This window comes from Aphelocoma coerulescens, chromosome 2 (assembly GCF_041296385.1).
Source record: "Aphelocoma coerulescens isolate FSJ_1873_10779 chromosome 2, UR_Acoe_1.0, whole genome shotgun sequence".
Taxonomy (NCBI): domain Eukaryota; kingdom Metazoa; phylum Chordata; class Aves; order Passeriformes; family Corvidae; genus Aphelocoma; species Aphelocoma coerulescens.
In genome coordinates, this window is record NC_091015.1 from 22,856,051 (window position 1) to 22,870,917 (window position 14,867).

The 14,867-nt window shown below is 39.0% G+C and overlaps 2 protein-coding genes across 8 annotated transcripts in view; one reads left to right on the top strand and one right to left on the bottom strand.

Moving 5' to 3' along the window:
• The window catches only part of CFAP69 (cilia and flagella associated protein 69), a 30,164-nt gene extending 27,342 nt beyond the window's left edge, over positions 1–2,822 (top strand). For 4 of the 7 annotated variants that reach the window (XM_069006777.1, XM_069006779.1, XM_069006778.1 and 1 more), the window contains one exon: positions 941–2,821. In XM_069006777.1, the coding sequence (XP_068862878.1) occupies positions 941–1,117 (177 nt within the window). In that variant the 3' untranslated portion in view covers positions 1,118–2,821. Of the gene's footprint in view, positions 1–940 lie in introns of all 7 variants that reach the window. The other 3 variants (XM_069006772.1, XM_069006774.1, XM_069006775.1) reach the window with 1 other exon arrangement.
• A 671-nt stretch (positions 2,823–3,493) lies between these two features.
• Positions 3,494–8,569, bottom strand: FAM237B (family with sequence similarity 237 member B). The gene is made up of 3 exons (XM_069005766.1): positions 8,253–8,569; positions 5,919–6,315; positions 3,494–5,215 (listed from the first exon to the last, which is right to left on the bottom strand). Exons 2-3 carry the CDS (start codon positions 6,298–6,300, stop codon positions 5,190–5,192), a joined length of 408 nt encoding a protein of 135 aa, XP_068861867.1. The 5' UTR covers positions 6,301–6,315; positions 8,253–8,569; the 3' UTR covers positions 3,494–5,189.
• Positions 8,570–14,867: the final 6,298 nt, after the last annotated feature.

The following is a 14,867-nucleotide window of genomic DNA, read 5'->3' on the forward strand; positions in this document are numbered from 1 at the left end:
GATTATATCCAGGATGGAATGCTTGGTTCCTCCCTCTGGGTGGAGCATCTCACAATGGGGTGATGAGTCATGAGGCCAAGTGTTGATTAGGCTCATTAACAGAAGATAGTCCGGAGGGAGTTATCTCTGAGTCATGCAGCAGGACAATGATGGGCCATTAACAGCAAGATAGTCTGGGGGGAGGAGGCAAGGAAACACTGCCCCACCTGATTTCAACAGCTCATGAGGATGGTAATAGAATACACTGCAACCCAGGACACACCCTTAGCAGGGAGAGATGAAAATTAAGCTAAGATGGTTGTTGCAAAGCAGTCAAGGTCAAGTAGTCAAACATGTGAACCACATGCACTCAAGGAGTTGCATTTTCTTTCAGTAGGTCATGATTAGAAGACAGAGCTGTCACTCAGGGATATTTATGCCAAGACTCCAACCTATTCAGTATAAAGAGTAGTAATGAATCTGGAAAGGGTATGTGTCTTTCAGTCTTGGAGATTTTTTGGAGCAGTAGTTCTATGCAATTGCATTCTGAGAGAAAGAAGGCCTGTTCCTTTTTTTTTTTATTTGAAGTAGTAAGTAATAATTTATAGGGAGGTTGCAAACTGTGGCTGATATTCTATTCAAATCCAAATAACATTGTACAGCAAACTTCTATTGGAATAAAGGCTTGATTTTCTTTTTTTCCATTCATAAGATCAGACATGAAGGCAGAAAAGCAGAGCACATAAAAGTACCAGCTGAAAAAACACTCTCTCCTTTCTTTTGTATTGATGGGGACAAATTGTGAATTTAGTATAAAGGATAGTTTTAGTAACCCTCAGAGACCTCAGCAGATGTCTCCACCAACTGAATAATATTTTCAAAAGGCAGTTCATTATTCACATCTCATCTCATTTGCAAGACTAGCATGAAAGTCAAGCAATGTATTTATTTTGTATTTCAGGTCGGACCTGGTCGCTTAGTAACTGTGGAAAGTACACCTCGTCAGTACGGTGGAGGGCCACTGGCTGTTACAGACCATGCTCCTAGAAGGGTCTCTGTTTTTAAAGGAGCCTTAAAAAAGATCAAAAGAGATAAAACATTGGACTCAGTCAAGAAAAAATCGGTACCTGTAGAATAAATGCTGTTCCAAAGAGTGCTGTATTAATACGTAGTTACCTATATGTAGATACAAGATAAATATGTTTTTAATGAGTTGATAAATTGCTTAGAATATCATAAGAGTAAAATTATATTTTTCCTTAATTAATAAAATGTGGGGATGTTTTATTAATAAAGTCCCCTGTACAGTATGGTACAAAGATATGTTAGTCTAGTAACTTTGTGTGCTAATATCCACTGTCAGCAGTCCACTATTTGCATTTCCATCTCTTGCTGACGCATTCCATACATTGCAGTTTAAGCATCTCATTGAGCAGGGTGATAAATTTTCACATAAACACTTTCAATTCTTCATTTTCCTGGATACCATATCCACACGGTTTTTATCCAAATCCATTTTGTTTCTTGAACTGCCACTTTTAGCATCAGGACTTCTGACATGTCAGTTTTCATCTAAACACTCACTAAGAAGCTTGTTTGTGCCAACAGTTTCTCCCAGCCTGTTGGAGAGACATGCTGGAATGTCCTGCTCCATTTGGGTTGCTCACAGCTCTTTAACTGATCTTACTAATCTAAGTAATTGTTGAGCTTTTTATTCCTATTGTCTCCAAAAAAAATTCATCTTCTTCCACCCTGGCACATCTAGAATACCTCCACAAACTGGTGAGCAGCAGACCTTTTTGCAGATGACTCCATTTCTGAGCAGTTTTCTTTTTTAATTTGGGCCATGCCAGAAATTGCTGTTACAATAGAGAAGATTCCCTGAGGCTCTTCATTTTAAAACCAGTTGCTATCCAGTGCTAGGGCATAAATTTCTGTGACATTGCAAGCTTTTATGCTGTGACATACAAACTGGCACTTAGTCTGTCATTTTTGCCTGTAAGCAACATCTTGAGAAAAGCACAAACTTTTGCTATTTTAACTGCCAGCTGGAAAAAAATAAAATAAATTTAAGCTAGCGTATTCCAACTCCCTTTTTTTGCTTCATGGAAGAGGTAATAGGTGTGTGTATAAGCATGTCATAAAAATTTGTTTGTCTCTATAACAAGATATAGCAGTGGTGGCACTAAAAATAAAGGCAAATAGTTTTGTTTAAAAATTGACTATTTAAATTCTATAAAAAGAAAAACTCTAAGAAAATAATGAAATAAATAAAACATATGTATGAAAAATAGTATTTGAAGTTTAGAAAAATCTCTGCATGTGTTTTCCAAAGATCAGAAGGATTTTCTTATGGGCAGGTCTGTTAAACCCTTGTTGAGTAAGAAAGTTGTCTAGTACTTAAAGCTAAAGAAATTAAATTGAGCTATGCTAATTTAATTTTTTATGCTGACCATTTGCTGACTGATAATTTTTAGCTATAATCTAGTTTCATTATACATTTTCCCAAAATTATCTGTATAAAGTTTGTTTTATTAAACTAGCCTGTACGTATTTTTTGCCTGCCTGCAAGAAAGGTTAGCTAAGGTATATAAAGATTCTCTAACTGAACTCCTCTGTGTCAAGTAAAGTCTTGCTCAGTTTTTTGTGGTTATATTTCTCTGACAGCTCTGCAGCAGACTTGCTGCTTTATTACTGGTTTAGAGAATGTATGGTGTGTTGTCTTTTCACAATTAAAACCAAACCAAACAAATTTTACTAGGAGACCAAAGCCTGTGACATTTTGAGGGTTTTTTACATGCTTGCACTTAGGTGAGTGTGTGGGTGACTCATTACTACTGGCAGCAAGGCAAAGACCCATTGAAAAAAAATGTAGAGGATTATATGTCCTTCCAGTTTCTGAGCAAAGGTTACAGCAATTCACTATAGCCAAGGTTACAGCAATACACTATAGCCAAGGTATGGATAGAGAACTTCTAACTGGAAATCAGTTTTGCTTATGCAAAAACTTTAAATCAGGCACAAAGTGAGCCCCATGGCATTTCTTCCCCAATTGTATTGCTTCTGCTACAGACACTGTGACTGCAAATGAGCAGCTGCAAATGCAAATACTCTTGTTAATTGAGTATTAATATTAATTAATAATGACTGGAGAATGAAGGAGACAGAATTTTCCCAAATACATACATTTATTCTTCATAAATCAGCACTAACACAAGGCTTACAGCAGCACAAACAACATTTGATTTTGCCAGACAGCCATGGAACATAGTTTGGCTGTTGCAGGGGGGAACATACAACACCCAAGAAACTGGGCTTGCTGTCCCTGCTGTAAGCCAGGGATGGAAACAGAGGGGGTGCTGGTGGAAGAAAAGATCATCCCATTCACTGTTAACCCCTCCTGTTAACATCCCAGGAGTAGTCAGCTGTGCCTTTCCACAGCTTTCATAGATGTACACTATAGTGTGTCTGCCTGGAATTAGTTTTGCTGCTGCTGTGTTCATGGGGTTCACAATCAGCTGCCCCTTTGCCAGACACCGCAGGGTGACTATAGCAATTGATTGTTCAAACATTCTGCAGCCAATTATGGTAATGCTAGGCACTTTTGTGTCTTATAGAAAACTAATTAAAACAAAGGCTTACTGCCTGAAGAAGGATGAAGCTTTTAAAACTGCATAGGATATGTTGCTCTGGCATTCAATTAAAAGCTCACTAATATCAGAAACAATTCCTTTAAAATGTATTATACTTTGACACTTCTGTAGGTGATCAATGTAGGTGAACAAGGGGCATTTGTTTATGTGATTTATGCCAGTTACATTTGTTACAAATGCAATCCAGTACACAGCTTTATAAACTGGGTATTGCTGGGGCAGGTAAGGTGATGGCTCTCAAACTGCTGCTCATCATAATGTATCAATTCCTGAAGTTGTTGTGCTTGGGTGTGTAGTAACTCCATTTGCTCAAAAATATTATTTCTATCAGGAACTTGAAGTGATGTTTATGAGTCAGAAAAATCTCTCACTACTTTTGTACCCTCTCCAGAATACTGTAGGAGACATACAGGAGATGCAGTTGAATATTGCGTTTACCTAAATGAATGTTTACAAATCTGTGCGACCTGTTGGATATTTTACAAACGATATATGAGCTAGGCATTATGTGGGATGGATTTCTTGTTACTTATGAAGGTTTATATGCTGTTACAGCATAAGTACTATTTCCAAAATAATTAAAACCACCTGGAATCTCGTAAAAGGCTAAAACACAACAGGGACTGAACAAGCTGCACTGCCCAAGGAGTAAAGCAGAGAATATTCAGTATTTCTCAGGCTTTTTATACTCAGAAGAATTGGTTTAAGTAGGCAGTTAATCTCCCTGAATTATTTTATCCATTCTCTGTGGTTTATACTGAGAGCAGTAGCCAAGTCAGTCTGTCCCTCTTTGGAACCACTTGGTGCCTGGGTCCCGTCTCAGCTGCGATGCTGCCTGCAGTGACAGGGATGGACTGCATCCCCTTATCTGGAGTCTTGATTAAAGCACTGTTCTTAATGTCACATAGTAGCAGTTTTTCAAATAACATGTTAGTAGACAAGAAAACTACTGCTATTCAGACCTTGCTGCTTAGAAAAATACTTTAATTAATCCATAGACTAAGCAATGATAAAATACAAAGTTTAGACTGCACAGGACATTACAATGAGCATAATCCTTCCCTTTAGCTTAATGTCCCCCCTCTTTTTTTTTTTGCAATTCTTAACATTAAGAGCATGTGCAAGACAATGTATAAAATGCATTTGTTTACATTTTCTCTGTTACATAATGTATAAAAATATATTGGGTTTCCATCAAAATTAACTTTCAAAAAGAGAATTATTGGAAAAGACAAGATTCTACAAAAATATGACACATCCAGACTTTAAAGTTTACGTGGGAGAACAAAGGTGTTGACTCAAAATACAAAAGCATTCACACGTGCAGTGAGGAAAAGGCAAGCTTGGTAGACTGCAAGACAGGAAAGCAAAAGTGGTAGTGTGGGGATTTGTGTACTTATCAGTTTAGGAGTGATTAATTACTTTATACAAAAAGAAGATTAAAAAAAGATTGAACCATGCCACAGGATTTGTCCAAGCATCTACAATATATGTTGTGATTTTGTGCTCCTTCATTTTGATGTTGCCTTAAGTATCTTCATTTTCTCCCCTTCTGGCCTAAAATGGATTGGTGAAAGCAGACCCTGCAAGATTATGAAAGACAGGTAGTTATTGTCCAAGCAATATGTTAGAAATGCTATGATTAAATAATCTTCATGTTCAGTTCTGAAAACCTGAGTCATCTGACAGGGTACATCAGAAAAAAGTCTGCTGCTGAGGAGGAAGGGGGACAACAGATCTAGGACTGATTAGTAAGATGTAAAGTCACCTACATGATCTCAGTTCATACTCACCCCAATCATGATGACCAGAATCTGTCACTGTTTAGTGATTCACAGTGACCATGACATCACATTATATGTCAGTAGTTTTAGTAGGAAGAATAGGGCTCAAACTGTCAGGGATTTGAGCTTCCCTTCTACAGAGCAATGACTACCCAAAGCTGAGACTGAACTCCTAATACCAGCGAACTTTTTAGTATTGTAATTACTTTATTAATGTACTGTCATTTATATGCACACAGCGATAAACAGAGAATGCAGCATCCATTTCCACACACTCCCACATGCATACCCAGCCTTTTTTACACTTCATTAAATATTGAAATGTAGTACCCTAACAACTTGTGACTCGTGTATTGAGAAAGTAGCTACCATTGAAAGATGCAAACAGGTTGGACAAGTAGAGACAGAAAATTGTAAATTAGTATATTGAGTTGTCTAAACAATCGAGGATGAGGATGAAGCGTTGGTTCAGTTTAATGTTAGTACCATATCATGTAGTTACCTTCTAAAGTTCTGTGTGAGTATGTGGAAGAATATTTGGGAGATGTTAATTGTCTTCTGCCCATTCCATGGGATCTTGAGAGCACACAGTCTACATACATATCCCAGAAGTTCTGGGCTAAGTCATTGAAGAGTTCATTGTGCTTGGGCTTAGGGGATTCCTTTAGGAACATCATGAAGTCCCAGAGAGCAATGACTGTATCTGCTACCTTGAGTTTCTTCATTTCCACCAGCCCTTGGGACGATACCTGCCAGCACTGATGGTCAATCTCACGCAGGCTTGGAGGAGTTTCTTTTTGATACTCTAGATTGGCATAAACCAAATTCACTATCAATATACAGCCCAGCTGAAGATACCACCATCGTTTCCATACAAATTCCATCCTTCAAGAAGATACCTGAAAAGAAGAGTATAAAATCACAGTGATTCTGATGTTATGTAGTTCATTGCCACATAACTTGTGGGTACCCCAAGAGATGATTTATACAGGTATTCAGAAAAATAAATGCAGTAAATACCAATGAACCCTAATGCTGGAAGTTAGGTTTGCACCTAGAAATTGTTAATGACATTTAGAACATGAAAACCTGAAGCAAAAAGTTTGAAGTGACCATAGCCTATGTTAGAACTGCTCCTTGAGACCAAGACTTCTTCCCTTAAACTCCTGTGCTTGGATTGTCAGCAAAATCAGGTTAATAGCAGATGCTTAAAGAGTCATAGTCAAATGCTGATTTAAATTACTGCAAACAAGTAACAGTTATAAACAGGCAGTCTTTCATGGAAAGTCCAACTCAGAAAGATGGTAATGAAGGAATGGTAAACCAGACCATAAACTGTATTAGGTGAGTTGTAGGCATGTTATGAACTCATTCAGTAGCTGTTGCAAGACTGGAAGAGGGAAAATTCTTTTCTGGCTTATACTAGAAAATTAGGTAAGATTTTGGCATTATTATTTCTAGTATATATGCAAAACACACAAACTATCTGGAGAATTAGAGATGGAAAGAGCAATAACACAGGAGGCATAAGGAAAACTTCAAATGCTACAGAATATGTATTCTTTACTACACACAAATTCCCCCTGGGAAAAATGCAGTCTCCTTATTATGTGTATTCCATATCCTTGAATCAAGTTTAGACAGAACAGCACTAAAACACCTGATAATTTTTTTTATCAGTCCTTCCTATCAAGATAAAGTGCACTGGAACAGGAGAATAAACATAAAGAGGAAACCAATCAAACAAACAAAAAAGACAAACATAGGAAGAAGTCTGAAGAAAAAGAAGACAGTCAAAACTCTCAGACAGTGCCCCTTATTTTGGTATCCTAAATCAATTCCATTTTAAATAGTTGGTGCCATGCTTATTTCCTCCAATTTCCAATTCAGAGTGTAAAATACAATTGCAAAAATTATGTGATGTTTTGTAAAGAAAAAAAAGGCAACATTTTGGGCAGCTGTGCAAATTTTACTGGAAATTTGGCCAGAATTGCAAGTGTGCTCTTCAACTGAAAATATCCCTGGGCACTGTCGATATGAAAAGTTAGTCTGTGATGTCTTCAAAGTGCTAACACACTGATGTTCTTTCTGCAACTCCTAGGATGCAATTAAAGAGAGAATAATCCATAGATGATAATAACATTTATGTGGAATGTCTGTAAGAATACAGAATTGGGGTGACACCATGGAGTTCACAGTGGCACCAAACTGGGTTAGGAAGCAAGACAGCTTGAAATAGGCCTTCTTGCTGCAGCCTCGGGGTTCTGGGATGATTTTTAGTTTGAATGTGTAATCACACTGCTGCAGCCACCTGAGGTCCTTAGTCATGTATTCCTTTACTTCAGCTTCAGAGCCCAAGGAACTGAGCCAGACAGATACCCTCCAACCTAGCTCCTTCCTAAAACCTGGGCCAGGTAGATTTCAGCAGGCAGCAGAACCACCTGCCTCAGCACTCTGAGAGCTGATCAACATACATTAGTTCCTCTTCTTTGTGTTCTTAGAAAACTGGTTCCAGCAAACAAGTAGGGATGGAAATGCTTCTCTTCTCACTTCTACTTCACTATGCACCAGCATTCAGAGGAAGGACACACTGGCAATTTACTACAAAGTAGGAAAACATCAGCCAGGAAACCACCAACATTTTGAGTTGTTGTGGTTTCATGTTTTAATCCAGCTAAAAACTGAAATGCTAAAGGTCCATTTGAACACCACAAACAGGAGCAGAGACCACAACAAACCTCAGAGACTTTGAGCAAGTAACTCCCACTATTCAGTACAAGAGAGGTGAATTTCACAAAGGCAGTAACTAAAGAGCCACAGCAGAAGCTGTACTTACAGTATTTAAGCGAGGAGATGGAAAACAGTAGCCTTGAAAAACAGGAGTCAGCCACTTGGGGAAAAAGAAAGACATTAACGAGAGGGCTGCAAGTGCCTGGAAACTGCTGGGTGCTCCGAGGATGCTGAGGTTACAGTGCACAGGGACAATTGCCACTGGCAAAGCAGCAGCAGCAGCTGAACTCAGGTGGGTGGAAGGGTGGAGGGAGCTGTGGCTGTGGTAGCCCCACCTCTTTCTGCAGCAGCACCCAGTGTCAGCCCAGGCTGGGCTGGGGCCTCACCTGGAGACTGCCTTCTGGGGATGGGAGGTGTCTCGGCTCCTCGGGAAGAGGGGGGACAGAGGGCTGTCAGAGAGAGGAAAACACAATGGATAGCAAATCATTCTCCTAATCAGGAACATGAACACTCCCATTTGATAAACTCCCATTTCATAAACCTAGGTTTCCATTCATGTTCCTGTTTACCTACCAGAACATGCAGGGACAATGTTCCAAGTAATGAAAAAGAACAAATATGTGGTAAAATTGGGTCTGTTAGGGTTTCACATCATGCATTGGTGGAGTGCAACATGACAGGAACAGTCAGTTCTTTCAAGTAGAAATATAGTCATTTCTGTCTAAAAACCAATATATACAGTACTTAAGCACAAATATCTGCTCTGAAATGACAGTGTTCACAATAATTAGGTATCTTCTGGAAGCCTTTCCAGCTAAGCTATATCAACACTGTTTCAAAATCTTGCTTCAGAAAATATCTGGAAGACTGGAATATAGTTAGCTTATCTCTGAACTCACTGTATTATTGAGAGGAGCTAAAGCTCTATTAGTTGTAATTATTCCTTGACATTCTAAAGCGTGTTCATAACAAAGAGATTAAAGCATTAGGAAGACTTCACAAGGAACCTACCTTTAAGTGAGTTCCTTTGTATCACTAATAAAAAATAAAGCATTCAGTAAGTTTTCAAGCTAAGAAAATTTTCCCTTTTTGCCTGCTTTATGCACTAAAAAATGCCAAAATTTCAAAGGCATTTAAAGGCATGTAAAGAGGTGGGTAGTTCCACAGCTTCTTGGCTGTGGCATCAGTCCTTTCTCATTTCATTCCCACTTGAAACATCTAGGTGTAGTAGCACAGGATACTGGTGCAAACACAGTGATTTCCTTCTACCCCAAAAGCCACTGAAGGCAGCCTTTGATCATATTTCTTCATCCTACAGATTTATTTTTATCACCCTCCTCTTGCTTTTCCTTTTTCTAGTTACATCCACCATTTTTAGTCTTAAAACAAAGTATTTGCAGAACACAACTATAGAAATCAAAATGCTAAGATAGAGATTTTTGTTGGTAAAATCCTTTCAAATAAAAATACCTCTTTTTAAAATGCCACCTCATCAACAATGTTCTCTTAGGAATATACATGAGAATTCATTGATAATACCTAAAAAATCACCTCTCCAAGTGAAAAAGGTTCTGAAGGCTGACTTCCATATTTTATTTTCCTTTCTGATGTTATGCATTTTGTCAGTCATGCACTGAGGGATCATCACCTCTGGGAGAATGCCACCTGGAACAAGGATGGACCCATGAATTCAAGTTGGTAGATACCAAAATTATTGGCAACTAATTATCCTGTGGAATATTATATGTGTTCCCTGTGATCTGAAAGCACAACATGGGAGTTCTGAATGAGGTTTGTAGGATGGAAGCATCATGAAGAGAGTCACTGATCATGTTTATTAAGTTAGTTATTAAAATTTCTATTTCAGAACAAGAAAGGTCAAGGAAAGTCAAGAATAATCAATCTATGACCTCCTTTGTAAAATCTAACATACCTGAAAGCTACATAAGGCTTGGGCTGAAGGGGAAAATTCTTAAAGCAGCAATGCCTGCAGCCACCCCAGTCACTCAGACTGCAGTACTTTGGAAAGATTTCTTTTGAGCTAGTGGCTAAATATAAATGGGATTTAGAGAAAAAATTTGTTGCTCTCTTAATTCTGCAGGACTTCCGAAAGAATTCCAAAGGTGCAGCTTATGTTCCATATAAACCCAAAGATTCCAGCACAGCTGCTTGACACTTGAGTTTTATGAGATGGCTCATATGGCTCATAGTAAAAGTGGCTATTTCTGTGATTTTTAATTTTTTAGTTGATAGCCAAATCTGGGCAAAATGAAATGTTTCCCTCAAAATTCTTTCAACATTGCTACCTTTCTATAGCATGTGTTTTAAACTGTTGTACTTCCACTTATTCCTTCTATTATTGCAGCTGAGGTGCCTTCATCTAGTGGGACTTCGTTGTACTGAAGAGTGTATCCTTGATATTGGTTAAATCTCTTTATCTTTTTCCATAAAACTGTAAAATTAATACATCAATATTTTACAATATTTGGACCTTGGGTATGTTTTTGTAGTTATTTCTTTCAATTAGAAAGACCATTATGCCAACTTACCAGCTGTGTGCATGTTCAGAAAGGCAAGGGAAGGAAAATTGACTTTTGTTTTTTAATTATTTCAACTCTAAATAAAGATTTGTTGCTAAAATATTCTGCTTAATTTCTGCATATTGCCATAGACATTAGTTCTTCTCTAGACTGAGAAAAACAGCATATATAGCACAAATTTCAAAAAACCTCTGGTGGAAGTTTTAAAATTGTTGAGGAAGAGATTTTATGGCTTCTTGCTAGAGTTGATGACAGTACACTACTTAGGAATTTATATCATGAGAGAAAAGAAACAGAGAGGTAAAACTGTGATTTGAAGTAGCTGTACCCTTGTGATTTTCAAGCAATCATATACAAATATGTGAAGTACACAATAAGAATGACAGAGCAGGTACTGAAGCATTATTTATCATGAAACTCAGAATATCCATTGACTATGTATAAATCAGTTTGGGAACCTTTAAAATGCTACCAGCCTTTTGTGACTGAATTATAGATATCTCTGTGACATAGGGACACTTGTACCTAAACAGGATTGATTCACTGAGGATAAAGAATTGAGTCACCCTCTGCATCACTGATTAGCAGCTTCTGAAGTAAAGAAATGACAGAGTGATGTTCTGCTATCAGCCTTGACAGTGAAGTGCTCACAGCCCTGTTACAGAAGATCAAGTATCACAAACTCAATGCAAACAGGAGAGAAAGGTGATAGAATCAGCCCTGCCTGCCCTGGAAAACAATCTCTTCAGGGGACCAGATACACTTTTGAAGTAAAGTATTTGGACAATGAAACATCTAAATATCCTCAAACTTCAGAGTGTTAAATGATTCTGTTTCAGTAATTCTGAGCCTCATGTATGTGTGATGAGCCACTCAATGTTATAAAAGGTTCCAGAAAATGCACAATGCTACATTTCAAATGAAATGTTACTCAATTCCCTGCTGGCGTGAGCTTGTTGGCATAAGCTCGCTCTCTGTTGAAACAAATCTAGTGTTATGTCAATAAATTTAACACCTTCAACTCGTTGCATATAGGAGACCAGCTTTTTTTTTATTTCTGTTTTTCGAGGTAAAATTGTGGATTGATTACATCAATTAACACTGGTTAGTAGCTCTGCTGGCAGCTCTGGGCCAGTCTACACATTCACCTGTTAACCTCCTGCTGCATGTTAAGGAAGTGCAGCACACAGAATTTAAGGCTCTGCTAAGTGGACCAGCTTCAGACCAGGCTGCTCTTAACAGTTGTAAGGATTAAATTCATAAGGACTGAATTCAAACACTATGTACCACAAAAGCAGAACACAGCCAAAAGGGTGTAAGTTGATACATAGTTGTATTGGTATCCACGGAGAGCTCTGGGCCAACGTCTTGGCTGACTTTGTGATGTGTATCCCCTATTGCTGCCCCATGCCCAGAAATTAATTTAGTGCCTTTCTGTGCCTTTAAACTGAGCCTGAGAGGGGAGAGGAGAACCTGAGGAAAACTTCTTCAAAGCAGTTTGCAGCTTGTTCAAGGTCACACAGAGATAGAGACTTTTTTTTCAGCTGCGGCAGGGGAGCGAGAGTGGCGAAGGCACCCGGCTTGGTTTTGGCCAGTTTTTCAGCTCCTTTTTCTTTCTCCAGAGAGAGAGCGTTGAACTTTTGTTTCCCGGGGACTTTGGTTTTTTTTTTTTCCTCTGCTGGACTGTTTCAACATCAGAACACATTGGGAGGAATTTCCACCAAGGCCTTGGCCCTGGAGGTGGGCCCACCACCCCGTCCCAGCTGCAAGGAGGGGGAGAGAGAGATCTACAGAAGGACTCTGAAATTTTCCCAGGTTTCTCTCAGCAGAGCAAGAGGTTTTATTATTTACCATCATTATCCTTTTCCTGCATGTTTGTTAAATAAATAGTTTTTATCTCTTTCACTTTCCTTTGAGGAAAATTTATTTTTTTCCCGAACCTGGTGGGGGAGGGTGGTTGTGCCTTCTCTCAGAGGATATATTTCTAAATTTGGCCAAACCAGCACAAATTTAGTGGCATCCAGTGTGGGGCTCGAAGGAAAGTGAAAAGCCTGTGCTAATTACATTTTGCTTTGAATTTACTTATTCTGTGTTGGGGTAAAATAGTCATCATGTTGGTTGAGTTCATAATGTCTCTCTGGCTTGACATATTCATGTATTTCTGGTCCGTAGGCTTGTTTAAGGTACTAGTGCCTTTCTGGTCCCTCGGCCTACTTGCTTATCCACAACTTGCTCTGATCTTATCCTTGGTAAGGAATTTTTGCAGAGCAGGGACACAAATTTGGATTTCTATTTTGCTGTGCTCGGTGATAATGATTTATAAGAAGTTGACAGAGGTACAGGCAGCTGTTCAAAGTGTGTATGATAAATGGTTTCTCCCTCCTAACCCCAGTCCTAGCTTCAGTAGCCTATTTTGGGAAATTATTAGTAATTGCACCCGCATTGTTAGAAGAGGATAGGTGTTTTGAGAGTGTTCAGTTTCCCCTGGATGTTAGACACCATCCTCCTGGTATTTAATCTGGTAATCTTCCTCCATGTGATTCACAGCTTGTCTAGAATGAGAGCTCAGATTTCCAGGGTGACTGCTGAGGCACCTGACCCAGAGGTGAAACATCCTGAGTGGTGTGGGGAATGGGAGGATATGGGCCAAATCCTGAAGAAATTCTCTGACCCAGTGGTTTGCAATTTCCCCCCTGAACAAGTTCAGAAACCAGCTGAGGTGGGGAAATATCTGAAAGAGAAATACAATGACAATTCCAATGAGAACAAGCTCCTTGCAATATGTTGGGCTTTGGCATATGCCTATCGCACACTGCAGCATGTAATGGTAGAGAGACAGGAAGATAAATCAGCAAAGCCTGCAGCCACCCCAGTCACTCAGACTGCAGTCAAACCATACAGCAAGCCCAAACCAGATGGAGAGTCTAAGCCACTGACAGTGGCTCCTGTCACGAGGAAGAAGCACATAACCAAAACTGATCGCCCAGTGAAAGATGATGATGATGCAGGGGAAGGGACCTCAAAAGATGCAGGGGAAGGAACCTCAAAACCACCAACTGACTCAGGCACAGAAGCCATTACTGAGTCCATGTCCATAAAGGACCTTCACAGCCTAAGAAAGGATTACACCTGAAGGTCTGAGGAATCCATAATAAGTTGGATGGTCCATATTTGGGATGCGGCAGGTGATGATGTGATGCTGGACGGTGCTGAAGCGAAGCATTTGGGATCCCTGTCACATGATCCAGTGATCGACCAAGCCATGATAAGGAGGGCTGAGTCTGACAGTCTCTCTCAGAGAGCCTTCTCTCAGAGGATATATTTCTAAATTTGGCCAAACAGGCTCAGTCTGTGACTTGATCCTTGAAGAACTATCTGCAGCTTACCTGCGCTTTTTTCATCTCACTTAAAAGTTCTTTTGTTTATTTCCTTCTTTCTATTCTTTACTATAGAATGCTGACATCACATGCTGTATTGAAGTCACAGAAACACAATCTGACTTTTGCATTTGTAAGGACTTCTGAACCTTGCCTCCTATTCAGAGAAAACTGACAGGTCCTTCCCATATTATTAATCATAAATCTGGACAAAATGTTCTGCTGTTTATTCTATGAATTGGCATGGTAACACAGAACATTCCTCCTGAATGACAGGGCCTAGTTCCCTGCCACTACAAAAAAGCTCTGTTGTACAATCACCTCATACATTTATCAAGTGCCATATTAAAAACAGAAATATTTTTGTTCCCACTAATTCCATGGAAAGCAGTTTCATTATTCAATTGCAGTAGTGACTAGAAACTATTATTCTGATTTCCTGATATGTTTATTACTGAATAGTACATATCTGTTTGTTCTTGTGTCTTTCCCCTTCAATTAGATGGTTTTCATCCTTCATGTTTAGTTTCCTGATATATTTATAGACAGCACCTGTGTCTCCTCTCCAGTTTTGTTTTGTTGCAGTAAACAAGCTGAACCATCCTAATATCTGTCCTTATGAAAGACTCTCAAGGTCTCTGGTGATGGACCTAGCTTCCCTCTAGCCCTCTTTTAGTTCAGACTTAGCTATAGAACAATTGCTTAGACGTTTTCACAGTACCCCATATGAGATTTTACCAGGGCCTTACACAATGACATTAATACCTCCTTACTTTAAATGAAATCTATCTCCTTGGATTAAAC

Bases quoted from the DNA above. Each gene is read 5' to 3' on its own strand.
- FAM237B (XM_069005766.1), bottom strand. From the start codon at position 6,300: ATGGAATTTGTATGGAAACGATGGTGGTATCTTCAGCTGGGCTGTATA. The intron at 5,216-5,918 runs GTAACTACATGA...ATAATCTTGCAG, and splicing joins CTCACACAGAACTTTAGAAG to GGTCTGCTTTCACCAATCCA.